Genomic DNA, 14,686 nt, shown 5'->3' with positions numbered 1-14,686 from the left:
ATTCGCTCAAAGCCGGCCGTCCTCGATCTGGGTGAACTGGGCTCCTCCACCGATGTTGTCTTTTTTTCCACCGATGTTGTCTGTTTTTTCCCGTTCAAAGTGAGCTCCTCACATCATCATCGAAGATGGACGACCAAATGAATAGCCGCAGCCGCTCCGATGTGACACGTCCACCGTACAGATGGCCGGCTATTTCTTTAGCGCACTCTCTCGTGCTTCCACTGAGCTTCCTCACTTCTTGTCCAGGCACCAGCCCCGTCACATAGATCAATCTGCCGGGCATGATATGGGCTCCGTATATGTATTACATTCTGGTGGAATTAGTTTGTATCCAACACGTAAGGAATTGTAGTTATTTTTCAGGATTATAAGGGATCCGAGTTGGGAAGGAAAGATCAATTTTTTCTTTTGAGGGAAGGAAGGAAAGATCAATCGAGACATGATCGATCGATCATTATGGTGACGAGGAAAACACTTTGGCTGGGCTTGGGTTGCTTGATGCGATCGAGTTCACATGGGCCAGCCAACGATCTCTATACGTGACAACCCTTCACCTTTTAAATCTCAACCATCAATATTTATGACTAATATGAAATCAATGGATATAAAGGGGTGACTTATGGAGAACCATGAAAGGATCCTCCCTTTAATACTAGGTATAGATTATACCTGCTTCCAGAAGTTTTAAGATTTCCGTTCTTACCACTTCCTTCATCTTCGTATTTAACCGACGTTGGTGATCAACAACGGGTTCATCAGGTTCCATATTAATGTGCTAACATAGAGTGGGACTAATGCCCTTTAAATCATCAAGAGTATATCCAATAGCAGCCCGGTGCTTCCTTAGAACTTTCAATAATCTTTCTTCTTCATGTTCTGAAAGGTTCACACTAATTATAACATGAAATATCTTCTTTTCATCGAGGTAAGCATATTTCAAAGTGTCTGGCAATTGTTCTAATTCAAACACAAGATCACCTTTGGGTAGAGGAGGACCTCCTAGAGTTTCAATAGGCAAGTTGTGTTTAAGTAGAGGACGTTGTTCAAAGAAAATCTTATCTATTTCATTTCTTTCATGCATATGAAAATCATTTTCATGGTCTAGCAAATATTGTTCTAAAGGATCAATAGGTGGTACAACAATAGAAGCAAGGCCAATTAATTCATCCTTACTAGGCAATTATTTTTCATGAAGCCTTCTGCTATACTTGGAAAAATTAAAGTCATGAGACTCATCACCAAAACTAACACCGACAATTTGTTTCTTACAATCTATCATAGCATTAACGGTGTTCAAGAAAGGTCTACCAAAGATAATGGGACAAAATCATCTTGTGGGGAACCAAGAACAAGAAAATCAGTAGGGTATTTTATTTTCCCACACAAGACTTCAACATCTCTAACAATCCCAATTGGTGATATAGTGTCTTTATTAGCAAGTTTAATAGTAACATCTATGTCTTCTTTCTCTGTGGGTGTTATGTCTTTCATAATTTCTTGATATAAGGTGTAAGGAATAGCACTCACAGTAGCATCTATGTGACATAAACCATGATAACAATGATCTCCTATTTTAACTGAGATGACAGGCATGCCAACAACAGGTCTATGTTTATCCTTTTTATCAGGTTTGGCAATTCTAGCAGCTTCTTCACAGAAGTAAATAACATGCCCATCCATATATTTTTCCAAGAGATCTTTAACCATATTAATACTAGGTTCTACTTGGATTTGTTCATCAGGTTTAGGTATTTTAATATAGCTTTTGTTAACCACAGTTGAAACTTTAGCATGTTCATTTATCCTAATAGGGAAAGGTGGTTTCTCAATATAAGTAGTAGGAACAACTAGATCAACATTATAAAGTATAGTTTCTTCTTTAATTGGTACCGGTTCTTTGATTTCTTCTTTGATAGGTGGGTGATATTTAGACCACTTCTCTTCACGGAGATCAAAATGAGTAGCAAATGATTCACAAAAGGAGGCTACTATCTCAGAGTCAAGTCCATATTTAGTGCTAAACTTTTGAAAAGCATCGGTATCCATAAAAGATTTAACACAATCATACTTAAGTTCAATACCTGACTCTTTACCTTTGTCGAGTTCCCAATCTTCAGAGTTGCATTTAATTCTTTCCAAAAGATCCCACCGGAATTCATTAGTCTTCTTCATAAAAGAACTAGCACAAGAAGTATCAAGCATGGTTTGATCATTACGAGAAAACCGAGCATAAAAATTCTGGATAATAATTTTTCTTGAGAGCTCATGATTGGGGCATGAATATAACATTGAATTAAGACTCCCCCAAGCTAGAGCGATAATTTCTCCTTCACGAGGCCAAAAATTATATATATAATTCCGATCACGATGAACTAGATGCATAGGTAATTTTTTTGGTGGAACTCCAATTTCAATCGATTCCAATTCCAAGATCAAATGTCATCGCATAGCCTATACCATGCCAATGATTTTCCCTTCAAAGATAAAGGGAAAACCTTCTTCATAACTTCATCTCCGGGTAAACCTGCAAGCTTGAAAAATCCACAAATTTGTTCTACATATATCAAGTGCATATCAGGATGTTCGGTTCCATCTCCTGCATAAGGATTAGCTAGCAGTTGTTCTATCATACCCGAAGGAATTTCATATTCAATATTTTCAGTAGGTGCAGTAGGTTGAGGAGTAGCTAATTGTGGTTCCGGTAGAGGTGAATATACCCCGAACAAACCCCTCAAAGGAATGTTCTCCATAGTAACAAGTGACAATAAATTTTAGCTTACTATATAAATGTTTCCTTACAAAAATTCCACTTACCAAAGGCGCTTCACTCCCCGGCAACGGTGACAGAAAATAGCCTTGATGACCCACAAGTATAGGGGATCAATTGTAGCTCTTTTCAATAAGTAAGAGTGTCGAACCCAACGAGGAGCAGAAGGAAATGAAAGGTGGTTTTCAGCAAGGTAATGTCTGCAAGGGCTGAAATTGTAAGTAGCAGAGTAGTTCGATAGCAAGATAATTTTTAATGAGCAAGTAACGAAAGTAGTAACAAAAGTGCAGCAAGGTTGCCCAATCCTTTTGACGCAAAGGACAGGCCAAAACAGTCTCTTATGATAAGCAAAGCGTTCTTGAGGGTACACGGGAATTTCATCTAGTCACTTTCATCATGTTAATTTAATTTGTGTTCGGTACTTTGATAACTTGATATGTGGGTGGACCGCTGCTTAGGTGTTGTTCTTACTTGAACAAACCTCCTAATTATGATTAACCCTCCCACAAGCATCCACAACTACGAGAAAAGTATTAAGAATAAATTCTAACCATAGCATTAAACTTTTGGATCCAATCGGTCCCTTACGGAATAGCGCATAAACTGGGGTTTAAGCTTCTGTCACTCTCGCAACCCATCATCTAATTGCTACTCCACAATGCATTCCCTTAGGCCCAAATATGGTGAAGTGTCAGGTAGTCGACGTTCACATGACAGCACTAAGGGAATCACAACATACATACTATCAAAATATCGAACACATATCAAGTTCACATGATTACTTGCAACATGATTTCTCCCGTGACCTCAAGAACAAAAGTAAATAATAATCATGCTCAAGATCAGAGGGGTATTAAATAGCATATTGGATCTGAACATATAATATTCCACCGAATAAACCATATAGTGATCAACTACAAGATGTAATCAACACTACTAGTCACCCACAAGCACCAATCTATAGTTCTGGTAACAAGATTGAACACAAGAGATGAACTAGGGTTTGAGATGAGATGGTGCTGTTGAAGATGTTGATGGAGATTGCCCTCCCCAAGATGGGAGAGTTGTTGGTGATGATGATGACGATGATTTCCCCCTCCGGGAGGGAAGTTCCCCTGACGGAATCGCTCCGCCGGAGGGCAAAAGTGCTCCTGCCCAAGTTCCACCTCGATATGGCAGTGCTCCGTCCCGAAAGTCCCCCTCTTATTTTTTCTAGGTCAAAACGACCTATATACCAGAAGATGGGCACCGGAGGTGGGCCTGGGCGAGCACAACCCACCAGGGCGCGCCTGGGCTCCCTAGCGTGCCTAGGTGGGTTGTGCCCACCTGGTGGGCCCCCTCTGGTATTTATTTGCTCCAATATTCCTCAAATATTCCATAAAAAATCTTCGTGAAGTTTTAGCTTGTTTGGAGTTGTGTAGAATAGGTAGCCTGATGTAGCTTTTCCAGGTCCAGATTTCCAGCTGTCAGAATTCTCCCTCTTTGTGTATACCTTGCATATTATGAGAGGAAAGGCATTAGAATTACTCCAAAAAGCATTATTATGAATAAAAACATTATAAATAATAGTAATAAAATATGATGCAAAATGGACGTATCAGCAACTCAACATCATACCCCCTTACAGGTACACCCAAATATTTAGCTAAACGAGTTGCATAAATCTCGTCGAATAAATCTCCATCTTTAGCATTATGGTGTAACCTCCTAGCAATAATAGCCCCCAGATTATATCGTTTATCACCTAACACTACACACTTGGGGATACTAAGATCTGGAATGCAAATGTGGCAATGCTCATGTTTACCATTAATACACCTACCGATAAAGAGAGCAAAAGAATATATGGCAGGAAAGTGAATGCTCCCTACGGTTGCTTGTGTGATATTTCTAGTTTCTCCAACGGTGATGCTAGCAAGGAAATCATTATATTCAGATTTGTGAGGCTCACTAAGAAGGCCCCATTATCGAATTTTGCATGCATCACAAAAATCTTCTAGGTCCATGGTATAAGATTCATCATAAAGATCAAATAGGACAATATTGAAGGAAATATGCCCTAGAGGCAACAATAAAGTTGTTATTTATATATCATTATATCATGATAAATGTTTATTATACATGCTAGAATTGTATTAACCGTAAACTTAGTACATGTGTGAATAGATAGACAAACTGAGTGTCACTAGTATGCCTCTTCTTGACTAGCTCGTTAATCAAAGATGGTTAAGTTTCCTAACCATAGACATGAGTTGTCATTTGATTAATGGGATTACATCATTAGATAATGATGTGATTGACTTGCCCCATCCGTTAGCTTAGCACTATGATCGTTTAGTTTATTGCTATTGCTTTCTCCATAACTTCACTAGTAGAAAAAGGGTCAAACGTGAAGCACATTAGTGCCGGTTTGTATTTGAGCCGGCACTAATGTATACATTAGTGCCAGTTCCAACGGCTAGCCAGGCCGCTTTCATTAGTACTGGTTCGTGGCGAACCTTTAGCACCGGTTCGTGCCACGAACCGGTACTAATGAGAGTGGTGGCAGGATGTTGTCAGACTGGGGCCCCTCCAGCCCCTTTAGTACCGGTTCTTGGCACGAACCGGTACTAAAGGTCATCCTACATAAACCCTTCATCCACCCAAGCTCGCTCTGTTCTTCCCCTTTCCCCTCTCCTCTTTGTTCTTCCCCTCTTCCTCTCGAGCTCATCACACATTTTGCCCATACTTTGTCAAGATTTGAAGGCCCCCATCCATTCAAATGATCACAAAGGTTAGCAACTTTGTCCTTTCATCTCTCATTGCTAGATTAGCTCTTGCAATGCTTTATATAGTGATTAATTTGTGAGTTTAGTAATTTGGGAGGATATATATATATATATGTGTGCTAGTATTTGATTTATATGCAATTTGAGGTCAAAAATAACACTTAGTTTGCATATGTAGGTGTGGTTTACTTAGTGCCTTCTAAATCTCCGTCGTAACCACCGTCGATCGCCCGCACCGTCCCATCGCCGGCACCACCTTGTGGTGAGCCTCTTGTTCATGAAATTTTATATAAAAATTGATGTTTGTGTGATTTGGATATATAGTTACTCGTATAATTATCTTACCCGTACGTTGTTTGTTATACATATAGTGCCATGGTTTTGATATCCGTCCCCGTCGGCCCTCGTCCTTGTTATGATTCGGATGTGGTATATATATTCTATTTTAAAACTAGTTGCATTTCGTGTTTATGACAAATTATGCCCATCAAGTTGACATAGAAATTTTTTCTAGGAGGTATGTGAACCGGAAATTCCAACCGACCCTATTGTCGAGAGGTTAAATTTAGTTGAAAGAGAAAACGAGTACTTGAAAGAAAAATTGAAAAGAATTGAGGGGGAGAAGATGGAATTGGAGTTGCATGTTGCCGATGTCGTCGATGATCACAAGATCAAGATGGAGAAAATGCGCTTGAAGATTAGAAAGATTAGAAAATATGCCATCGATAGTGAGGCTTGGTATCATTATGCTGTTGGATCCATTGTTACCTTAGTTGCGATCTTGATCGTATTTGTTGTTGCATTTAAATGCTTTAGCTAGAGAGTTATTTGTTTGTTGCATTGAAGTGGTGTATGAACTTGTATTAATTTGGTCTATTCGGTGTTGTGTAATGAAGATGAGCCGGCAATGGATGTACGATGACCGATGCTCTCCCCAGTTCGTTAAGGGCGTGCATACTTTTCTGCTTGCGGCTGAGGCAAACAAGCGGGCGGAAGGTTTTATGCCTTGTCCATGTGCTCGCTGTAAGAATGGTCACAATTACTCTACGTCAAGAACCATTCACGTCCACCTGTTTAAGTCCGGTTTCATGCCCCACTATAATGTTTGGACCAAGCACGGAGAAAGAGGGGTTATGATGGAAGACAATGAAGAAGAAGAGGACGACGACAGCTATCCTGGCCATGGGTTCCCTGAATACGATGATACAACAATGGGGGAAGAAGCTGAGCCGGTAATGCGGGAAGAAGCTGAGCCGGCAATGCGGGAAGAAGCTGAAGAAGAGGCATCAGATGAGCCCGTTGATGATCTAGGTCGGGCCATTGCCGATGGAAAGAGAAACTGCACAAGTGATTTGGAGAAGAAGCAGTTGCAGCGCATGTTAGAGGATCACAAAAAATTGTTGTACCCGAATTGCGTAGGTGACAAGAAAAAGCTGGGCACCACACTGGAATTGCTGCAATGGAAGGCAGAGAATGGTGTATCTGACAAGGGATTTGGAAAGTTGCTGGTAATGATAAAGGATATGCTTCCAAAGGACAACGAATTGCCCGAGAGTACGTACGAAGCAAAGAAGGCTGTCTGCCCTCTAGGGTTAGAGGTGCAGAAGATACATGCATGCCCTAATGATTGCATCCTCTACCGCGGTGAGTACGAGGATTTGAACGCTTGCCCGGTATGTGGTGCATTGCACTATAAGATCAGCCGCGATGACCCTGGTGATGTCGAGGGCGAGCGCCCCAGGAAGAAGATTCCTACCAAGGTGATGTGGTATGCTCCTATAATACCACGGTTGAAACGTTTGTTACAAAACAAAGAGCATGCCAAGGCGATGCGATGGCACAGAGAAGACCGTAAGAAAGACGGAAAGTTGAGAGTACCCGCTGACGGGTCGCAGTGGAGAAAAATCGAAAGAAAGTACGGGAAGGAGTTTGCAGATGACGCAAGGAGCGTATGGTTTGGTCTAAGCGCAGATGGCATTAATCCTTTTGGGGAGCAGAGCAGCAACCATAGCACCTGGCCTGTGACTCTATGTTTGTATAACCTTCCTCCTTGGTTGTGCATGAAGCGGAAGTTCATTATGATGCCAGTGCTCATCCAAGGCCCTAAGCAACCCGGCAACAACATTGATGTGTACCTAAGGCCATTAGTTGAAGAACTCTTACAACTGTGGAATGGAACAGGTGTACGTGCGTGGGATGAGCACATGGGGGAAGAATTTGACCTAAAGGCGTTGCTGTTCGTGACCATCAATGATTGGCCTGCTCTCAGTAAACTTTCAGGACAGACAAACAAGGGATACCGCGCATGCACGCACTGTTTGGACGATACCGACAGTATATATTTGGCTAATTGTAAGAAGAATGTGTACCTGGGACATCGTCGATTTCTTCCGAGCAGGCATTCCGTAAGAAAGAAAGGCAAGCATTTCAAAGGTGAGGCGGATCACCGGACGAAGCCTCGCCACCGTACTGGTGCTGATGTACATGATATGGTTAAGGATTTGAAGGTGGTCTTTGGAAAGGGTCCTGGTGGACAACCTGTTCCGAATGACGTTGACGGACGCGCACCCATGTGGAAGAAGAAATCTATATTTTGGGACCTGCCCTATTGGAAAGACCTAGAGGTCCGCTCCGCAATCGACGTGATGCACGTGACGAAGAATCTTTGTGTGACCCTGCTTGGCTTCTTGGGCGTGTATGGGAAGACAAAAGATACACCTGAGGCACGAGAGGACCAGCAACGTATGCACGGAAAAGACGGCATACATCAGGGTCATGCAAGCTACGCTCTTACCAAAGAAGAGAAGGAAATCTTCTTTGAATGCCTGCTCAGTATTAAGGTACCGTCTGGCTTCTCGTCGAATATAAAGGGAATAATAAACATGGCAGAGAAAAAATTCCAGAACCTAAAGTCTCATGACTGCCACGTGATTATGACGCAACTGCTTCCGGTTGCATTGAGGGGGCTTCTACCGGAAAACGTTCGATTAGCCATTGTGAAGCTATGTGCATTTCTCAATGCAATCTCTCAGAAGGTAATTGATCCAGAAATCATACCAAGGTTAGAGAATGATTTGGTGCAATGTCTTGTTAGTTTCGAGTTGGTGTTCCCACCATCCTTCTTCAACATCACGACGCACGTCCTAGTTCACCTATGCGAAGAGATTAACGTTTTGGGTCCTATATTTCTACACAATATGTTCCCCTTTGAGAGGTTCATGGGAGTCTTAAAGAAATATGTTCATAACCGTGCTAGGCCAGAAGGAAGCATCTGCAAGGGCCGTCAAAATGAGGAGGTCATTGAGTTTTGTATTGACTTTATTCCTGACCTTAAGCCAATTGGTGTTCCTGAATCGCGACATAAGGGCAGACTGGATGGAAAAGGCACGCTAGGAGGGGAACACATAATATGTATGGACGGACATTCTCTCACTGAAGCACACTACACAGTTCTACAAAATTCCGCCTTGGTGGCTCCGTATATGGATGAACACAAGAATTTGCTACGCTCCAAACACCCGGAGCGGTCTGATGACTGGATTACACGTGAACAAACCAGGAGTTTCGCCAGCTGGTTGCAGACACGTACCATGCATGACACCTCTATTGAAGATGACCTGTACTTGCTATCCCAGTTACCATCTTCGAATATAATGACTTTCAAAGGGTACGAGATAAATGGTAATACATTTTACACGATCGACCAAGATAAGAAGAGCACCAACCAAAACAGTGGTGTCCGCTTTGATGCAGAAACCAAGACGGGAAAGGAAACATATTATGGTTATATACAGGACATATGGGAACTTGACTATCGACATGGTTTGAAGGTCCCTTTGTTTCGGTGCAAATGGGTCAATATGACACGAGGCGGGGTAACGGAAGACCCGCAGTATGGAATGACAATAGTGGATCTCAACAATCTTGCGTATGCAGACGAACCATTCGTCCTAGCCAATGATGTGGCACAGGTTTTCTATGTGAAGGACATGTCTACCAAGCCAAGAAAAAGAAAAGATAAGGAAGCGAATGCATCGTACGATGAGCCAAAGCGGCACATAGTTCTTTCTGGGAAGAGAAACATCGTGGGAGTGGATGACAAGACAGACAAGCCAGAAGATTATGAAAAGTTTGATGAAATTGCTCCATTCACAGTGAATATTGACCCGAGCATCCCGTTAAATGATGAAGATTTTCCATGGTTACGGCGCAAAGGGACACACGCGAAGAAAAAGTTTCACACCCAAATATCTGGGATGTGATCGGCTTCACTATCATCACTTTCTTCTGTGTTTCACACCCAGAAGGGAATCTCTGTAATAGTTAGGGTAGTTAATTATGTGTTTTGGCATTTGAAACGCGAAGAAATTTTATGTGCAAACAAATTATTTCATGCCTTTACTGATTTTTAAAGTTAAGTTATTCACAAACTAGTGATTCACACTAATTTCAAATAATTCAAAATTTAAACTATTCAAATTTGAAAACTACGGGCACTAACAGAAAGTTTGTAATTTTTTGTACCTAAAGCAAAAATATTCACAAAGAAACTCTAAATACACAAAAAAAACAACTCAAAAATAAATAAAGGAAAAAATAAAAAAGCCCGCCTACTATGCCAAAGCGGCCGGCATATGACTAGAAACCCAACCTGTTGTTGGGCCAGGATGCAGGCCCGCAAAGGCCCAGTAGGCCAACAGGGCAGCACAGAACATGTAGGCCCAGTAGGCCTGCTTTGGAGAGGAGCTCGAGAGAGCTACCGCACAGGGGTTTATAAACCAGTGCGGTCGCCCCTCGGCTAGCGAGGTGGGACTAAACTTGCCGCACCGCACCTGCGCCAGCGCACCCCCTTTAGTACCGGGTCGTGGCACCAACCGGTACTAAAGGGGGGCCTTTAGTACCGGATGGAGCCACCACCCGGTACTAAAGGGGGTCGCTTCCCGCCGCTTGGCCTGGCCAAAATAGGCCTTTAGTACCGGTTGGTGGCTCCAACCGGTACTAAAGGCCCCTCCTATATAAACAACACTTACGAAAATTTCAGTTTCTCATCTGCTTCTTCTCCTCTGCACCGTCGCCCGCCGTGCCCCCTGTACGTCTCCATCCCTCGTCGCTGCCCCCGTCGCCGCCCCGTCCCCGTCGTCGCCGCCCCGTCGTCCCCGTCCCCGTCGTCACCGCCGCCCCGTCCCGGCCCGTCCCGCGTCGTCCCCGTCCCCGTCGTCACCGCCCCGTACGTCCCCGTCATCGTCGCTGCCCCGGCCCGTACGTCCCCGTCCCCGTCATCGCTGCCCCGTCCCTGTCCCCGTCGTCGTCATCCCCGTCGTCGCCGCGCCCGTCGCCGCCCCCCGTCGCCTCTCGCCTCGCCGGTGAGCGCACACACACACACATACATTTTTTGTTTTTTAGTTATACAAATAGTTAGAAATTTTTCTGTTTTTTTAGAAATTGTTAGAAATTTTTCTGTTTTTTAGAAATAGTTAGAAATGTTAGAATTGTTAGAATAGTTAGAAATGTTAGAATTGTTAGAATAGTTAGAAATGTTAGAATTGTTAGAATAGTTAGAAATGTTAGAATTGTTAGAAATTTTTCTGTTTTTTAGTTATAGAAATAGTTATAAAAAAGTTAGAATTGTTAGAAATTTTTCTGTTTTCTAGAAATTGTTAGAAATTTTTCTGTTTTTTCAGAAATAGTTAGAAATGTTAGAATTGTTAGAATAGTTAGAAATGTTAGAATTGTTAGAAATTTTTCTGTTTTTTAGTTATAGAAATAGTTATAAAAAAGTTAGAATTGTTAGAAATTTTTCTGTTTTCTAGAAATTGTTAGAAATTTTTCTGTTTTTTCAGAAATAGTTAGAAATGTTAGAATTGTTAGAATAGTTAGAAATGTTAGAATTGTTAGAAATTTTTCTGTTTTTTAGTTATAGAAATAGTTATAAAAAGTTAGAATTGTTAGAAATTTTTCTGTTTTTTAGTTATAGAAATAGTTATAAAAAAGTTAGAATTTTTTCTTTTTTTAGTTCTAAAAATATTGGAAATGTTATAGAAATGTTAGTTATATAGAAATGTTAGAAATTTTAGTTATCAAAATCCAATCATTAAAAACATGTTACTTTTTGCGGGCATATAGCTAGTATTTGTTCTCGACGATGCCCGGCCCGCATCCTCGCCGTCGACCCGTCCACGACGACGTCCGACTGACCCATGTCCGGGACTGGGCTCCGCCAGGCTGGCACTGGGAGGTGCTGCCTGGAGGGGCGCGCCGCTTGATGAGGAACCCGGCCCCGGGTCCCGTCGTCGACCCTGATCTCATTTGGTGGCGTTCGCGTGGGCCAGTTTCGGTGCGGAGGGAGCCGGCCCCGCCGGAGGTGCTACGTCGCCGTGTCAGGGAGGAGGACGAGCACGTCCGTTGCTACATGGTTGCATTAGAGGGCGGCGGGTTCTCCAATACCTGGCAGTTTCTTCAGGGATCTCACTTCAGCTATGATCCTGTGAGGGTTCCTTCTCTTTGCGTGTCCACCGCCCGCGCCGCAGGAACCGCGAGTGTCCTAGATTCTTCTGTAGTATTCGATCTTTATTAGATACCTAGCCAGTGATGTACTCGATATATAATATTCAAGACGATGTATTCGAGATTATATATTATTCGAGACGATGTATTCGAGATTATATCTGTTATTCGAGACGATGTATTCGAGATTATATCTATTATTCGAGACGATGTATTCGAGATTATATCTATTATTTGAGACGATGTATTCGAGATTATATCTATTATTCGAGACGATGTAATTTGAATACTAAATTGTTTTATATTTCTTTTGGCATAGTTAAATAAAAGCTATGGCGGACAATACCAACAGAGAGGGAGAACAGACCATGTTCGATATAATACGTGGGCCAGATGATGATCAGAATAAAGAAGATTATGACGGCTCCAAATTTCTAAACAACACCGGAGAGGGTGATATGATATTCGATCGCGACGACCGAATTGATGAAGTCATGAACTATGATTATGACAACACCGTAGAGGTATATATATTTATATAAGCAGGCATCTGGTGATCATCACATGTTTTAAATGAGTTGAAGATATATTAACGAATCGATCTTTCTTCTTTCAGCCATCCGGATCGAGCAAATCTTCAGGCAACAGGACGAAACGAGGCCCGAACAAAAAGTTGAAGGAGGGCGTAAAGTATAATATTGAGGCAATCAAACCTAATGGCGAACCATTAGCGCCTAAGAAGATTGCGGACAAGTTCGTTCGTCAGTGCGCAGTTCTTGTGAAGGACCAACTCCCGATCTCCCTTCAAGAATGGAGAAAGCCAGCAAAGCCACGTCCAGATCTTACTTTTGTCGACGACAGACAAACAAGTCTGCTTTGGGATACTCTCATGGAACATTTCACCCTACCAGATCATTTCACAGAAGCAGATGTGCAGAAAGTCAAGGACGCTGCTCTTAGGAAGATGGCGGTTGCATTCAAGAACCATAAGAATCGTGAATGGGACAAGTACGTCAAGGGAGGAAGGAAGACTCCAGTATTCGAGGGAACACTAGAAATCAAGGTGCTCATTAGGACGATTTCGTGAAATTCAAGGATTCAGAATTATCTAAGGAACGGTCAAGAATAAACAAGTCCAATGCCGCAAAAAAGGATAAGTTCCATAAGCTGGGGCCAGGTGGCTATGCGGTGGGAATGCCTAAGTGGGATAAGTTTGAGAAAGAGATGTTGGATGCAAGTGTCACTCCAGAAACATTGAGCTAGCCCCCCAGGTGCAGGACTTGGTTCTATGCGCATGGGGGGGAGTTGGACCCGAAGACAGGCAAAGTTTCCAAGAAGGCATGTCTGGACGGAGCCGAAGATAAGCTACTTGTTGCAATAGAAGAGGGTCGATCCAGGTTGTTCGAGCCCAAAAGAGAGAACGACGAGCTTAAGCGTGCCTTGGGAAATCCTGAACACCCGGGAAGAACATGAGGCATGGGCGCTATTCCGTGGTATGAGGGGTTTTCGGGCTGGAACGCCGACTACAGAACCCGTGCGAGAAAGAAGATTGCGGAGGAAAATAAGAGGAAGATGGAGGAGGAGCAGAGGAAGCTCGACTATGAACGCCTTCAAGGCCTAGAATCAGCGCACGCAGACTTGGCAATCAAATTACAGCGGTAGCAGGAGCAGATCGACTCACTTAGCCAGCAAAGGGGGTCTCAGCAGCTGCAGCAGCTAGCGGATGATCCAACATTGGATACCACCGCCCCATCCATGCCGAGAAGCAGCGTGGGTTCCGCCCCGTTTGACGCAATGCTGGATAGATACCCCATGGATGATATCGCGGAGAACACTAACTGCGAGCTACACTTCAAAATTAAGAACATATCCTTGAAGGTGGCGGACGGTGTTGCTTATACAAATTCCCCCGATGCAACCTTCCATTGCAACCCGATTCCAGCAGGCTATGCTCGTGTCGTGGTTGATGAGGTGGTGGACCAATATTCGGGGCTGGAGCTTGACATTCCTGGAGGTGACGAGGAGCACACACTCGGAGATGCCAAACATCGTATCATCCTATGGAGAAAGGATCGCATCATCTTTCGAAGGCCACCGACACCGCGTCACCCGACTCCTCGTCGAAGTCCGCCACCGAGTCAGCAGACTCCCGCTCCTCCAAGTCCACCAACGCGTGAGGCCACTCCTCCTCCTCCAAGTCCAGAAAAGTGTCAGCCACTCCTCCTCCAAGTCCGACACAGCGTCAGACGTCCACTCCTCCTCCAAGTCCGGCACAACCTCAGGCCACTGCAAGTCCGGCACAGCTTCAGGACACTCCTCCTCATCCAACTCAGCCCCGTCAGCTGTCTCCGCCGCCTCAACAATCGCAGAAGAGACACCCCGCAGCTATGGTGCGTAGCGGTATGAGTCGAGGTCATAGTACAGGAAGTACAGGCGGAGGCAAGCGATATAAATATGGTCCAAACCTCACTACTCCTCTTCCTGAGAGGGCTTACGACAGGACCGAGGAGCAAACCAATGCCATAGTGCGAGCAGAAGTCGACGCCCATTTTGGACCGAAACCGTCACCGCCGCCAAGGGAGAAAGTGCCTGTGGAAGTAGTTGACCACTTCATTCGTATGGCTCAACCACCAGCTTCTAAGCCTAT

General features: G+C 43.5%; 1 protein-coding gene across 1 annotated transcript; it reads left to right on the top strand.

Annotated features, from left to right (window-relative positions):
- Window positions 1–6,431: 6,431 nt before the first annotated feature.
- On the top strand, window positions 6,432–9,767 carry LOC125508988 (the record flags this gene model as incomplete). The annotated part of the gene is made up of 3 exons (XM_048673811.1): window positions 6,432–8,159; window positions 8,268–8,516; window positions 8,769–9,767. Coding segments are annotated over exons 1-3 (2,976 nt in total), but the record flags the coding sequence as incomplete, so codon positions are not given.
- Window positions 9,768–14,686: the final 4,919 nt, after the last annotated feature.

The sequence above is a fragment of the Triticum urartu genome, chromosome 5, assembly GCF_003073215.2.
Source record: "Triticum urartu cultivar G1812 chromosome 5, Tu2.1, whole genome shotgun sequence".
Taxonomy (NCBI): Eukaryota; Viridiplantae; Streptophyta; class Magnoliopsida; order Poales; family Poaceae; genus Triticum; species Triticum urartu.
This window is presented reverse-complemented; position numbering and strand designations above follow the sequence as displayed.